The sequence below is a fragment of the Lampetra planeri genome, chromosome 11, assembly GCF_965212315.1.
Source record: "Lampetra planeri chromosome 11, kcLamPlan1.2.h2, whole genome shotgun sequence".
NCBI classification, from domain to species: Eukaryota; Metazoa; Chordata; class Hyperoartia; order Petromyzontiformes; family Petromyzontidae; genus Lampetra; species Lampetra planeri.
The window spans coordinates 9,586,293-9,602,416 of record NC_136117.1 but is presented as its reverse complement, the minus strand read 5'-3'; the positions used below and the strand labels follow the sequence as shown (position 1 = coordinate 9,602,416).

General features: G+C 39.6%; 1 protein-coding gene across 1 annotated transcript in view; it reads right to left on the bottom strand.

Moving 5' to 3' along the window:
- Nucleotides 1-945: 945 nt before the first annotated feature.
- LOC144721288 (cadherin-related family member 3-like) overlaps nt 946-16,124 on the bottom strand; it is a 32,954-nt gene continuing 17,775 nt past the window's right edge. Inside the window, exons 12-20 of the mRNA XM_078598789.1 lie at nt 15,078-15,290; nt 13,235-13,374; nt 10,536-10,683; nt 8,506-8,744; nt 5,822-5,955; nt 4,443-4,514; nt 3,368-3,440; nt 3,196-3,223; nt 946-2,628 (exon numbers count right to left, since the gene is read on the bottom strand). Of these exons, the coding sequence (XP_078454915.1) occupies nt 2,573-2,628; nt 3,196-3,223; nt 3,368-3,440; nt 4,443-4,514; nt 5,822-5,955; nt 8,506-8,744; nt 10,536-10,683; nt 13,235-13,374; nt 15,078-15,290 (1,103 nt within the window). The 3' untranslated portion in view covers nt 946-2,572. The remainder of the gene's footprint in view (nt 2,629-3,195; nt 3,224-3,367; nt 3,441-4,442; nt 4,515-5,821; nt 5,956-8,505; nt 8,745-10,535; nt 10,684-13,234; nt 13,375-15,077; nt 15,291-16,124) is intronic.

The following is a 16,124-nucleotide window of genomic DNA, read 5'->3' as shown; positions in this document are numbered from 1 at the left end:
CAAGCACCTCTTTATACGTGGCCATTCGCCAAGCCCGAAAATGGGTCACGCAACAAGTCCGTCAAACAGGTCTCACGGAGACCCGCGCCGGACGTGACTTCCGTCCGTATTTATTTAAACACACGGACACCATTCTCCGAGCAGAAAGCGCTGTTGTATTTTTACAATCCAATACCTGTTTTATTCCGTCCGCTCAGTATTTGGACTGCCGTTACTTGAGTAAAGACCTGCCATGTGCTCACAGGTTGTGTTGCAATGGTGTTTGCACTTGCGTAAAACCAACAGGAGATTCTTTAAAGCGGGCTCAGAGTTGCGTGTACGGTCACGATGCTGCCTTTGGCCCCATAGTCACGTTTTCGTGAAATGATCATGTTGATATTAAAAAAGGTAAAGGTGCAGCTCTGGAATGGCTTACTGAAACCTATGCTGGCAGAAGGGCCACGACTCGAGGGAGCTCTAGAGAACCGCTCTGAAGAGTACTGGCCTGCTGCCTACTCTTCCACATTTCCCAGCCTGCTGTGTGTGGACAGGATCATTTAATAAACGCGCCCATTATATCAAATGCTGCGTCGAGATAACGAATCAAACCTGCAACTTCCCTACATTGAAAATCCAGCGTGCTAACCGTTTCACAACAGCAGTATGGCTCTTGTAGATAATGCCACCCAGCAAAACAATGTGCACGGAAATGTATAGTGCAGTTTCATGTCATTCGCAATAACGATATTTCTTTAGTTCATTAATTTTTTTGTCTATTATTATGGTCATGTATATATTGTTTTGACATATATTACGATGTTTACCTGAGAACCATATACTTTGCTTGATTTTTGCTTCGATTGAATGCCATTGGTAAAAGTGCATTGTGTCGTTTAATATGTACATGTTTTACAAACCGCACAATATGATAATTAACTCTGTATAAAAAAATGCTCGGGCACAATGTTTTGAGACATCAATTTCTAATATTCTTTATTTTGAAGAAAAAAAACCATTCATATCCATTCACATGACATATTTTGGCTACTTAAAAGTCGTCTGATAGGATTTGTCCAATATCATCGCAGGGATTAATATTATTGGTTCTTTCGGTAAAGTCACGTAGAAGGGAAATAATACAATAATAAAAATATAAAACAATAAAATTCTCACGACGTTTCAAATTTTCTTGCGGTGGATTTCACACCTGATGATGATTGCTTGTGTTGCAGTCGAAACGTCGTGAGAATTTAGTTTTATATTTTATTATTTTCCTTCTACGTGACTTTACCGAAAGAACCAAGAATATAAATAGGGGTATACTTTAAAAAGCCACTGGATCAGCAAAGTACATTGAGCTCCATGACAAATGTCGACAGCAGAAGCACGGCCACCCGTTGGAAGTTGGATGTGGCCTCCAATCGAATGATTCCTGTTAGTTATTGCCGAGATTGCAGTGTAAGAAATTCGCTCCCCACTTTATCACAGATAAGAGGAGTTGTATGTACGTGGAACTTATTTCGCACCGTACACAGCCAACCGCGGTAATCAGAGGTGCGAGTTCTACTGTCATCATCACCGTCAGCCATGATCAATCCACTGCTGGATGAAGGCCTCCACAAGCCACCGCCACCTCTCACGATTGAGCAACGCAACAATTCATCTCGCACTCGAACTGATCTCATTCCTCCATCTCCTCGGCGGACGTCCTCTTGGATGAGGTTCATTGCGTACCTGCCATGTTTATCCTGCCCAAGCCACAATTGTTTATCTAAATAGTTTTGACGATGTCATTGACATGTGTGTGCTCTCTAATCCGTGGGTTCCACCGCTTGTCTCGAATACAATTTATTGAATCTAAATGTCAACTTTTCGTGCACTGCTCGGTGTTCAAAGGTTCTGACGTCAACATGAGAAGACAAACTTGGACTCAAAGATAGCATTATTATTGTCCTTAAGTGGGTGTCTCTTAGCCATGTCTAAGAATGTTAGGGGTGTCCGTGCACCCACGCCACCCAGTGGCTATGCCCCCATCTGATAGGTCCTCCCACGACTGATGTCCGTAAAGGGAGGGGGACACAAAACTATTAAAAAATTAAATATGGACATTTGTATCATCTAATGTTAGATTACAGTGCTTTGAAGTGTTTTGTAAATTACTGTGTAGTAGTTACAGCTGATGAAAAGGTGTTTGGCTACACATTCGAAGAAAAAAATCTTATGAAAACAAAGCCATGGCAAAATAATAATTTTAATTTTAAACATGAAAAGAAGAAAATAGATTGGTCAATTTCACAAAAGTACACACACATTTCATACAGTAAAGTGCATGGGTGGTAGAAACATACATTTGTTTACAGGTGACTTTCCATCACTCGTACTTTAAATGGGGCCATATATTGGTCATTTAACTTATCTTTTTAAAATAAGTTACATTCTTTTTTGTGATTTCAGAATATGGAATTTGTGTTAAACATATTGTCAAATACCAACTGTAATTCAATCAACCATGCAAAATATTTATTAGAATGATGATATCTATGAGTCGAATCCTTTGTTTGGATTATACTTGCACACAAAAGGAATCCTAAGCTTAAATCCAGCGTCTTTGTCCAGTCACCGAGTTGAAAAGATATTCATTTCCCGTCACTGTAAATTAAGAAATGCATGTAAATAAAAGTACAGTACTTTAGTACAATGCATCATTAACACATTTCTTCCTGCATAATCTCTTTTTTCGCTGGGAATTAAATAAAAATGTTATTCTCATCAACTATATTATATATTTGTTTTGTAATTACTATATTCAAATTACAGCAATTTTTAAATCAACTGCTGAATAAAAGCCTTCTAACACTTTACAAAGCATGAAGGTGGTTGGATAATACTTCATCATTCTGGTCGGCATAGGTTAGCGAAGGGGAGGGCCCAGGACAGGTTCAGATACCACTCACCATTTACGTTAGCCAAGGCTGGATATCAAACTTACTTGACTAAAATCAAAACACAGTGGGCTAACCATAGTGCCACCACGCCACCCCCTACAATAGTTGAAGTGCTGTAATTGTAAAATGTTGTAATCCTTTACTGGATCAACAATGACTGTATTGAAATATAGTCGATTTGCAAAGTTATCGCAGCCAAACGCTGTGCCTATTATTGTGTACATGTACGCATGTTGTGTATTAAGCTTAAACTGCAAAATAATGATCTTACTTGGATCTCTTGCTCTTCCATCAAACTCCTACAGTAAAACAAAAGTGTTTTTTGTAACGTGTAAATTAAAACAATTAAATATTTAGGAGGTATATAATATACACAATATACAATGGTGTATGTGTAATCACAGGACGACATTTTGATGCTTTGCCAGGTAGACATTACTTACAGGGCTACTTAATGGTTTCAGCACGTTTTTGTGAGCTTTTTCCTTCTGAGATGAACTGGATAAGTCAGTTAACCTGTACCAAATATCACACAAACCTTCATTTTAGAAAAACATTGTTTGAAGGATAAATCACCGCAATGCCTCCTGGAAAAGTTTTGAGACTCATTGAGGTTCTCTCTGGGATAATCATTGTCATGACGCATAATATTCTCATTGCGTTGTGTTCAGTAAATGTCTCATCTTAAGTAAACTTTTCAAGGGATGATTGTAGTTTGACGTTGTAAAGCATCTAAATACTAAAAGCATGTCAACATACAAGGCAAACATACAGAGCATATGACAGACAATTAATATTACAACGCAACGCAAATGCTGTGAGACAGCTTGGATACATTGAGCAGTAGCACAATAGAAGGAGTTAACTATTCAAGTTGTAGATGCTTAGCCCGAGCCCTCATTACTCTGATAGTGCATTGTCATTGAGCTGTACGCCTTTTGGCGTCCTCTGAACTAGCACCAATTGAGACGAGGCTCAAAAGAAAGCCGTCTCTGGTGTGGACCAATCAGTTTCAAGGACAATGCATATATTATCATAGTGTGTTTTTGTTTGCATTTTGACCACAAGTATTGTGAATTATGCACACGTGATTCATTTTAAAAAGGTTTCAGTTTTCTTCCCAGAAAAAAGGGGAAACACCCTCTTCGTATAACTATTCAAGTGTTTTTTTAAATAGGTGAACAGGTAAAGGTGCAGCCCTGCCTGACATATTGGAAGGCTTCGTCATTACCCCCACGATACCCCACCACATCGACTAACTGTGGTGGACCCATTTATACTGCTGGGTGGATCGAGGCGTGCGGGATATGAGCAACTTTCCTTTTGTTCAAATGCTATGCTAGGTCAAACTGGCGACCTCTGCATTGCAGGTTCGGTGTGCTATCACAGCACGGCAACACTTCCCCAGTGTTTTTAATACAAGAGCTACATTTTGAAGGGTTTCTTTCAAAGTAGGATTTAACAGCACACGTTAGAAGTGTGGTTGTGCGAGGAACTTAAGATGTAGCAAGCACTGACTCATCGGCCTTCAGCAGCGGTGGGTCCTTTACGGATGGCGAGGGCTTGCAGAACTTCCAACAGCAGGGCATGCTGGGACACAAATATAGAACGTACAAAATAAAGAAAACAAATAAGGGAATGCACTGTCAGTGATTTGCAAGCACACAAAAGAAAGAACCACTGGCAAGTGTCAGGCTACTATTTATATGAACGTGTTTGAATTGTTTGTGCTTATGCACCAATTCCAATGCTCTATCACCAAATTATTAGTTTACCGTAAACATTAATATTATACGGCAATGTTTTTGATGGATGTATTGTGTTTTCGTGATATGTATCACTGTGGTGGCGGGAAACAGACTCCTTTGGAAGAAACGTGTCTGTAAAACTAGACCACTGTAATATTTATGAAGGACCATTTATATAAAAAGCTTTCCACTTGATGGTGATACTTTGCGTTAATATAGATGTGAAATGTTAATATATTTTCTGGACGAGCGATGGCTTCCCTGTTCAATCATTGGCTTACCTGCTGCGAGATATTTATGAAAATATACATAGCTTACCACAGCAAATCATCCATATAATTTCTTTTGTAAAGTAATATTTTATTCAAGTTATCTAATTGTATACATCTTTAGGCATGCGTACACACAATAGTGGAGCATGCATATGTAATTATGTTTATGGATTTTGCGTAATATATTGCTGCAATGTGAGCAGGGTCTTATACCTTGCAGTATACCTTCCAATCCATGGGAGAGCTTAAAGCAGGCCAGACATTAATTTCACGATCAGGAATAATTAAATGTTTGCTTTTTGGAAAACGTGAGTAAAGTCATTTGTAAAGTTGGAGACAATGCTACCATCTTCAACAATGTTCTTATATCATGTGTAACAACCATGTACAACCGTTTAAATATCAGCACTTTGCAATGCAAATTTCAGAAAAAGCATGATGGCTCATTGCCCTTATTAATCTCCAAGATAGTTTCTACGCACCATTATTTCATGCCACAATTCCACGGCACTGTCCTCAAAATATATTTATCACAGGAGCTGATATGTCGAAATTATTACCCAGAAACCGTTTGATTTAACGGTGTTAAAAAAGTGAATGTTGTTTACTGGCTCTCAACATATAATATATGTGTGCATATGTAACAAGTACGATTTACGGAAGTTATGCTGCTCGTGCTAATATTTACAATTTACAATATTTACACTAATGGCGGTGGGAAACACAGTATTGCTGGTAAGAACATACGATTTGGGTAAGTGTGTTATAGGTATTAACAATTTGTTTTGTAAACATTCGTTCACATGTAGATCATTTATCAGTGATACTTGTACATTTTGTTACATCGTTCGAAGGTTGCATGATGGCATGCTCATACCGTTTCCAGCAGAAATATGAAATCAAACCAATGATTGCCAAGAGTGCCAGTGCAATGATTGTCATCACTGCAATAAACCAGCTTTCAGGCTTCCAGTAGTAGTCAAATATAGTAATGATTCTTGTCGTGAAAACCTGAAAATGCAACATTTTAGAGCAATCAAAAAACATAGAAGTGTCAATTGAAATATATTTATTGTAACAAATGTTATACAAATGTCATTGACTGGTGCACAAGGCTGGATGAGACTAACTTACAAATTAGACCCTAGTATTCACAGTGACATTTAAGTGGTTTCCCACTTATGTAAATGTGGGGCCAGTGCTGTTCTCCTGTTCACAATCTTGAACTGGTGGTGAAAAGTCCACATTAAGGGCTAGAGGTGTCTGTCTACAGCACGATTATCGTTGACTTCCTCCACAAAGCGGTACCAATTTTATCGACCCTTGAGGTATGAAGGGCTGTGTCAACCGTCGACCGGGATTGGAGCTTGTTCCAAATGCATTTTGAAAACTCTACTCACGTGCTATTTTGCAGCATTAGACGTTGACATTAGAAATCAAAGGTATATTAAATCGACAAAAAACGAGTGGAGACAGAAAAAGTACACTAAATACACAGGCAGAGAGAGAAACCAAAAAAAACCTCTCTGCCTGTGTATTTAGTGTACTTTTTCTGTCTCCACTCGTTTTTTGTCGTTCTTATGTTCTGCTCTGTCTGTGTGTCTCCGTTCCTCTTGTTTTATGTTTTGTCTTTCTTTGGAATTTTCACACTTAAATTCTAACTTAGCAATCTTTGAAATACGTAATCGACCAGGCTATGTGTTAATTGTGTGTTGACCGACTCTCTGTGTTGTATTACATAACATTTCGATATTTTGCTAGGTTATTTAATTTAGTGTGTTCTTTCTCCCTCTCTCCTAATGTTCAGCTTGCGTACTTTACTACCACGCGTCGCCGTACTCATTGACATGTTAATTTCTTCTCTAACCCCTCCCTCTCTCTGCCCCCGCCCCCCTCTGTCTATTTAAGGCCTCGCCACAGAGACGATCTCCCTCTCTGTGCCTGTGTTACTCTCTCTCTCTCTATGTATCTTGGTGATATCTGTCTGCTTATATGTCTGTCTATAGTTTTCTGGTTAGATTTTTTGTTGCTATTTCATTTATACCTGATGATGATTGCTTGTGTTGCAATCGAAACGTCGTATGCAATTATTTAATTTATTATTTAATCTTTATATGTGAATTACCGAAAGAACCAAAGAGTAATTCCTGCAGTCACGAAAGCTCTAAAATTAAGACTTAAAAAAACAATGTTATAGATGATATTGGTCGCGAAAGCCTCCTACGTGTTAAACTACTCTTTTTTTTGTCGCTCACATGGTGCGGATAGCCGGACTGGTTACAACCCTTTGGAGCGGTTTTGCCGGTTTCGCCGGATCGACCTGGGACTGCCGAATAATGTTGGGAGCAGCCGGGTAATCGATGATCGACTGTATGGGGTTTCCAAATGGCTTGGCACTCTACTATTTGTCTTCTCAATCTGGCACTCAGGTGTCCGATAATTTATCCAGCATGTTCACCCAGGTCTGCATAGATGGGGTGGGGGGGGGTGTGTGTTTGTCAATTGGCTATGATTGTTCTCTTGGCTGTTACGTTGGGTATCCCTAACGAGGGTGTTTGCACCTTTCCATATTTTTGGGACTTCCAGGCCAAGGAGAGAGAGGTGTCCAGCGAGCGGAGAGTAAATGTTGGGCCTGGTGTATGTATGGTTAAGGTAGTGGGTTATTAAATGATAGAATCTCTGAATATCGGGACATTCACAGAATGCTTTGCCTGTGTGTCTGGGATATATCTCGGGTGTATCTGGGAGGAAACTGGGTGAGTTGTTTTTTTTGTTATCATATTTAGATCGAGTGTAGTTCGTTAGATAATAATCCTGGAAATGATTAAATTGTATTTCTCTCAGTGGGGCACCTCAAATGACCCTTCTGAGCAATTCTAAGTAATTGCCAGTCAGACTGTGCTCTGCCCAGGGGAGTGATCAACGTCTGTGAGTAGTGCGAAACTATTTGAGATTGTATCCTGACTATGATTGCATTATAAGATGTCATAATACAGTTAGTTGTCAGCAGAATAGATAGCACGAAAACATTTTTAAAAATTACAGTAGTTACCAAAATATGTTTGGGATCATTATAGTACATTTCAGGAGTTATAGATATACACAGGAATATAGTACATACACGCAGGGACACAGGGTCATATTTGGAGGGACATAGAGGACTTAATGTACTCCATCGGTGTACCGATGCATCGATCTTCAGCTCATGATATACATGCATCGAATCGTCTGTGTAATTATCGATTTTCTTCAGTTCATATGAAATGGATTCTCGTGGCCACTTAGGCCACAAGAGCCAGCTACATGCACCAGAGAATTAAAAATAATATTAATGGATCAAATTTCGACCCTGATTCGCGACAATGAATTGAACAGCGAGGGGATATAATTATTATACTCCCCACAGTCCTCACCCACAGGATCACGAAATCACAAAATCAACATTACATTAAATAAGATACAGGAACATAGTGTATTGCCATAGTGACACAGTGTAAACACGATGGGCACACAAGTACATACAGACGGCCAATAGTGCCAGTCTCTGCTGAATGGTCTTACTGTGGTCGTGATGGTAGTGGGGGCCGTTGTGATCCAGGGAACCACGTGGATGAGTACAGTGGCTGTGCTGCTCAGTCTCCTCGTCTTGTCTGCAGATAAACCTTCATCGCTGATCTTCACCAGCAGCTGGAAGTCTTGGGGGTCATTGATGCCACCAAGATTAAAGTAACTGAACGTTGAGAGAGTCAACACCGAAGGTGGCTTTGCATTGGACAGCGCGAAACGGCCGTTTGTGTTACCTGGCGTGGGACAGCGAATTTGATGAAAATACTGTATTGTGATATGTTAATCCTTGATGCAATGGTGGGAAATGGGTCCTGAATGAAAATTCAAGTAATAAAGTACTGATTTTAATAAACCTGATATTATGAATTCATAGACAGATTTAACAAATACTGTAAGTATTTTTTAAAAATAACTTTAAATTTACGTTCATTTCCTCCATTAAAGCCGCACTAGGAGGATATACAGTATTTTATATATCATGCAAAGATAGTTCATTACTGTCTGTAAATCATATTTTCTTTCGGACAGAGCACAAATAAGCTAAATTAATTGTAAATAACAAAACACATTAACTCGACATTCATCAATAACACTGCCCTCAAAGGACACATACAATACATCACGTTACGGGCAATGTGCCTTCTTCATAAATGGCGAGGTCAGAGAGTGTTGTAGACAATGTGTGTTGAGTATTTTGTTAGTAGTATATTTTTTTGTGCACCAATGCCAAAGCTCGTATCATAAAATTATTCAACCATAATGATTTTTTTGGGTTAGATCGCGTAAATACGTTGGGTTAGATCGCGTAAATACGCGATCTAACCCAACGTAAATACGCGATCTAAACCAACCCCCCCCTCTATTATGGATGATATTGGTCGCAAAAACCTACGTGTTAAACCAAAATAATTCAAGTAATGTGTATCAGTCAGTAACTTCAACCAGTTGACGGTAGCTGAACGTTTCCAGAGTGTATTTGATTGGTGGAAATGTAGTCACCACAAAGCATCCATTAGTGGCATTAGTGGTACCTACAGTTCACAGATCCGGTACAATCTAGGGATGCGTTTTGGAATTAAACATTACATTTTTCTGACTATCATTTTGTAGATTTGAAGCTTTCGTGACTGCAAGGATTCATATTCTTAGGTTTTTTCGGTAAAGTCACGTAGGTAAAACATCAAAATTAATAAAAATAAAATAAAAATCACGACGTTTCGGAGGCAACACAAGTCTCCGTCATCAGGTGGGACCGTCACAGCCAGATTAGCTGCATCACTTGATGACGGAGACTTGTGTTGCCTCCGAAACGTCGTGATTTTTATTTTATTTTATTTTTATTAATTTGGATGTTTTACCTACGTGACTTTACCGAAAAAAAACCTAAGAATATCATTTTGTAAAGAACTATTTAAGATATTTTCTGGATTTTAAGATTTTCGGATAATGTACATTGAGTTATCATTTCGATTGTCCGTGTGCTCACCAAGTGACACCAAATTTTGGTTGGAAAAGTCAAACAGTGACACAATGTAAGTGGCAGAGGTGGGACAAAGTCATTGTTATGCAAGTCCAAGTCGAGTCGCAAGTCATCAAATTCATGACTCGAGTCTGACTCGAGTCCAAGTCACATGACTCGAGTCCACATCTCATAGGTGGGACAAAGTCATTGTTATGCAAGTCCAAGTCGAGTCGCAAGTCATCAAATTCATGACTCGAGTCTGACTCGAGTCCAAGTCACATGACTCGAGTCCACACCTCTGGTAAGTGGTGTCATATCCTGTGATGCCACAATTTGAGATCTATCCCAATCTTTTTCTTGTATCATATCAGATTCATCTTTATAAGATTAAGAATGAAATAGGCTGCTTAATGTGGATGACATTAAATGAAACATTGCAGGCTGTTGTGGAGAATCAAATATAGCTTACACATTTATCAGTGTTGTGTAGAATGGCAGAGGCCATGACTTCATATAAAAACATAAACTTCAAAATTATAAAAATGCAACAATCGCTGCTTACCACCGACAATTCCATATTCAAGTTCGCCGTCAAGAGAGTCCACATCATCACACTTAAGCTGTACAACAGATCCTCCTGCTGCCAGCGTGGAGTACATAGTGATGTCATAGAAGCCCGGGTCACACACGGGAGGCTCATCGTTCACATTCTGTGCAAGAAAACACAAAGCAAACAAAACTCGGTTCCGGGATAGGGTTTCAGGAAATTACAAAGGCTTATACTCCCAGAAACCAAATTCTGTAGATATCGTGCCAAATTTATATTCACGTGTGCCCTGATCAACACGCTGCTGAATAGTATTCAAGGAGGATTAATCATTTGTGATTAAATATAGTGTCCGATGAAAACAAGGCAAGGGATCTGTAAGGGACAAAGGTGGACTTTCAAACATTTTAAATATTTTTTTTGCATGGTCTTAAAAAACTGCTGCCATCGTTACCACACTGGAATTTCAATTCAGAGGTCGTTGGTTCAATCCCTCTGCGTGGAATTTGAAACAATGTGCTCATTGAATGAATCCATCCTACCACTGTTCACCCAGCAGGATAGCTGGGTGAATCACAGGAAGTACTTCCACCTCTTACACAAAACGCCTGGTCAGCAAGAGTAGACCAAAATGCCCAATAGAGGGGCTCTGTAGAGTTTCCTCTCGTCGAGGCCTTTCCACCAGCAGTGGCATCAACAAGACATTGCTGATATTTCATAAATAGAGTACTGTTTTTTTTTTACTTTGGATTTTAGTCCACATTCTCATTATGATGTAATAGTAATTTACCACAATAAATATGCATAATTCTAAGCTCCTTATCAGTCTAGTACTGAATGAAGTCTTTCCCACGACATGTCTGTCTGCCATGCGAATTGTTTGACCACGATGTCGGTCAGTATAGGTCGCTGAAGGGGAAGACTAGGACCAGTTCAGATGTGACTGCCACTTATTTATATATTCCATGGCAAGGCGAAATGAGAAACGTTATCTGTGTGCACATCGAGGCTATTAAGCCATTCAGTAGCCTCTGTGGAGGCTTGGTGGATGTCGGTCATGTTGGCCATGAATGAGCGGTGCAGGCAGTGTGGGATCACGTGATCCAATGTGACTGCAGTCACATTGCCGACTGTTCTTCATTTTCCATCAATGAAGCGATTTAGAGCTGACCCCTGTTTCCTGGGTAGGTCAAACCCCATAAGTCCTTGTGTGGGGTCAGTAACCAGCTTCATGTTTGTGACGGTGGTGATGCGCCATGGTTACCGTCACTGTATTATGGCCACTGATCAACCGAGTGAGCTGAGTAATCTTCCTGGTTATAGCTACATCATTACTGCCACTATGTTATGGCTATGAACATTGATATAACTCAGCTCACTGAGTTAATCATGTGATGCGCAAACCACTGCACCATGTGTCCACCCCAATGCAGATAGTAGCTGTGAAATTTTTTGCAAAGCTGCATAATTTACTGAATATATTATAAGTAGTGTTGTTTTAGTTATTAGATCTTTTTATTGTTACAAGCTATCACGTGTTTTGTTTCTTCGGAATACCTTACTTGCTTTAAAATTGATAAACAAAATTAATTACTGAAATGCTGTATTTTGTCGTGCATTTAAATATGTGATGACACATTGCTATCCTGTAATCATGCCACAGCCGTTTCTATATCATTTAATATTTGGCATTGAAGAGTTTCAAACCCATACCGTTTCAGAAAAGAAAATAGGTCTCTCTGAATTCGATACCTCTGCCTATAATACGGGGGAAAATATGAAATAATAATAGCAATATGGATTGCATTTGTAAAACTGAATGTGATAATAAAAATGCTGCATGCCATTGTACCTGAACGGGAAAGTTTCAAACAGTGCAAATGGCCTCCGGTTATTCATAATCAACGATTTTTGGGTTTAGATCGCGTTATTTATAAATGTGTCGTAACCCTCCACCACCCGACACGGCCAATCAGTAACAGGAGGCCTTTTTAACACATTTATAAATAACGCGATCTAAACCCAAAAATCGTTGATTATGAACAATATTGGTCGCGAAAGCCTACGTGTTAAAAAGGCCTCCTGTTATGTATGAATCAAAAACATGGACACTGCCAAAGAAAATGTGACGCAAAGCAACGTTCTAAAACGTTTTCAAAGAAGCATGGATAGATGCATGTCTGGAAATTAAATGAGAGATATAAAAAAAAAGAGGAGCACATGGCCCAGGGAACACACGCAAGTAACGGGTATTTTATTGGCTGTCAAGAAAAGTGGGCCTGAGCAGGACACATCACTAGAATCGGATGAGGGGCGATGGACAAGACTGCGGACAGAATGTCATCCAAAGGAGAGAACACCCCAAAGAGGTTGGCCACGGGGGAGCTAAAACGACGAGGACATCAGGCAATGTCAAGGAGTGCGATGGATTGTGGCAGAGCAGGACCGCGACGACACGGGGGAGGCCTTTGTGCATTGATAGATAGACAATGGCTGATGATGAAGATGATGATGAATACCAGTACACAATGAGCTACACATTGTGTGCGTGTGGGGCAAAGTTGTGAATGTGGGTGGTGCGTCTGCCACTCACCCAATCTAATTAACCCATACCGATTGTGACTGTTCTGTGACCTTCTCGTGAAGTGTTACATCGTTTTACGTATTTGCAAATGCGTGCCCGTGACTATTAAAACATTCACATGTTTTCATACCAATATTACGATTTGATAATCCTGGAAGATAGTCTTAACGTTTGTAGTATCCGTGTCTTGGTCAAAGTCCTCCACCTTAATGGTTACTCGGTATGTGGCTTTTGTCTCTCTGTCAACTGGGTTCAACAGTTTAATAATACCTGTGAAGACAAACATAGAGCGTATGCTTACTCAATATGCTCTTTTGATCCACATCACGCAGCACATCCCCGTGCTTAATGCCTTTAGATGACCATTGAGGCAATGCTCATCTGCTGTTTACAAGCCTGAGCCAGTGGTGGAAATTCCACATTCCTATGAATGGGGCGAGTCTCTCCATGGGACAACAACTATTCATTTCCCCACAAAGTGGTACTCGTGTCATTCGTCCATCAGGGATAATGGGCTGGGTCTACCCCCCCCCCCAAACTTGGATTTTGAACTCACAATTCTATGATTAGGTGCCTCTCAGCCTTGCCGCCGAACCACTTGATCGGATTGAGAAGCAATGCTGAACTACATGATGAAGTTTTCTTGGTTCTTTCGGTAAAGTCACGTAGAAGGGAAGTAATAAAATAATAAAAATGAAACATAATAAAATAATATAATAAAATAATATAATAAAATAATATACGTGACTTTACCGAAAGAACCAAGAAGATGAATCCCTGCGGTCACGAAAGCTTTAAATCGAAATACATGATGAAGTTTTACAATTAAAAAAATACTCTCTGTGCTTGTCAGGCAAGCTTTTTTATTCGGGCTAAAATGACAAGAAATCCATTGTAAATTGTGTTGTTTCTGTCGTTTCTTTTACTCCAAAAAATTACTTGCGTAGCCAAATGCACCATGAAATAAGTTCGATGAAAGACATATTTTCGACTTTCACAACTGGTTTTATTTTGACAGTGCTCACAGCACACAAAAGCCGAAGGCGTCATGGGCCACTCTGTTTGGTTGCTACGTTAGGCAATGTTTATGCACGCAATTGCCTTGTATGTGGAGCATTTGTACAATATAACCAACACTTCACAGTGCAAACATGACCTCAGGGTTATATAATTGGGTTCTTAAACAGCTCTGCTTGATCCTTTCATGGATGCAGCTTTGATGTCAATGGCAACCATGTGAATTCCCATTTTCACAAGTAAATTCTACAAGTGTTTGTTTTACTTGGTAGAATAGCACAACTTAATAATGAAGAGAATATTATCCATTTGAGTGGATTCAAAGTTAAAAGATTCAGGTTTAACTTCAGCGGCCTTACTTTACCAGATCTGATGCCATTGTTATGTATGAGGGGTAAGTTTAGAATGTACAAGTATTAAATTTCAGATTTTCTCATTTGTTAATACAATTAGAAATATTTTTAAATTTTTCGCTTATTTTTAGTTAAGTACAAAAAGTAAACTGTCTTCACGCTAACCATAATAGCATCACCAGATGCCACGTGACAGAAGTGATGGAATGTTCGTGACGTTACTTCTGCTTTTCAAATCAATCAGAAACAAAACATCTGATTAATCTGAAAATCACGAGCACATTCCTCTTATGCATGTTCAATTCTCTGCAGATCATCACACACAAGGCAAGTATGGCATCTATTAAAAATAACAGCAGATGCTAGTTTAGCTGACACACTCGGTAATGCTAAGACAAAGGAAGTTCAAATAGCCTATTATCATGGCCACCGACACTAACAACTTGCAATCCACCTGGCTGGTAGGTTTTCATGCAGGAATATTAGAAAATTCTCCTTATAAAATGTAAATATAAGCACTCATCTATGAATGCTCAAATAGCATGCACATTCTCACTCTTGCACATGAACACAGGTACGGAATATAATTTTAAAAAAACTGACCAGTCTTGGGATCGATGTAGAAGTGGGCTGAACCATCGATCATCGAGTAGCGCAGATTATCCAATGGATAGTCCTGGTCTGTGCACGAGGGTTTGTTCGGAGAAACACTGTCACCCACCTTCTGGTCTTCGAAAATTGAAAATCTCACTGGCCCCGTACATACAGGTGAAAACTCATTCACGGGGGTCACCACTACGATCACTGTCACCGTCGCTGTGTGTGAGTGTCAGGGAGGCACAGGCATGATTGTGTTAACATGAATAACGATGTCATAATTCTCATACATAAGCATTGCATTTCCTATATTATTCATCTGTTCCATCTGTATGGGATATAGTGTTGCCCCCTCACACCCGTGGGTTTTCTCTGGGTGCTCCAGTTGCCTCGCACATGCTTAGACACTTTGGCTGAAAATATCTTAAAGTATATTCAGGACTCTTTGGTTCTTTCGGGAAAGTCACGTAGGTACAAAATATTATAAATCACGACGTTTCGGGCGCAACACAAGCGTCCGTCATCAGGTGGGAAACCATGAATTCTCATACACCTGATGACGGACGCTTGTGTTGCGCCCGAAACGTCGTGGTTTATTTTATTTTTCTACCTACGTGACTTTACCGAAAGAACCAAAGAGTATGGATTCCTGCAGTCACGAAAGCTTCAAATCAAGATTGTATTCAGGACCACAGCGCTTGGACAATCGTCGGTGCCGGACCATCGTGCGACGACCTGTCAGCTTGTCTGTGGTTCATCGCGCCTTCTCTCTCTCTCTCTCCGAAATTAAGCAAATGCAGTACTGTGTGGCATGTGACAAGTTGATTTTAATAAATTTTCATATATATAAAATAAATTAGCCATTCAGGGTGGCTTGGGATCTTTACTCCCACTACTCTTAAACCATTTAATTCACTGAATTTTTTTTATATACGAACCTTAAGAATTAGAAACATAGTCTGATGCGACCTTGGCAACTTGCAGTGACCCACGGTTTCAACTACACCGGTTGCGACGATATTTTAATGCATTTTAAAAAGAAAATTACGATGA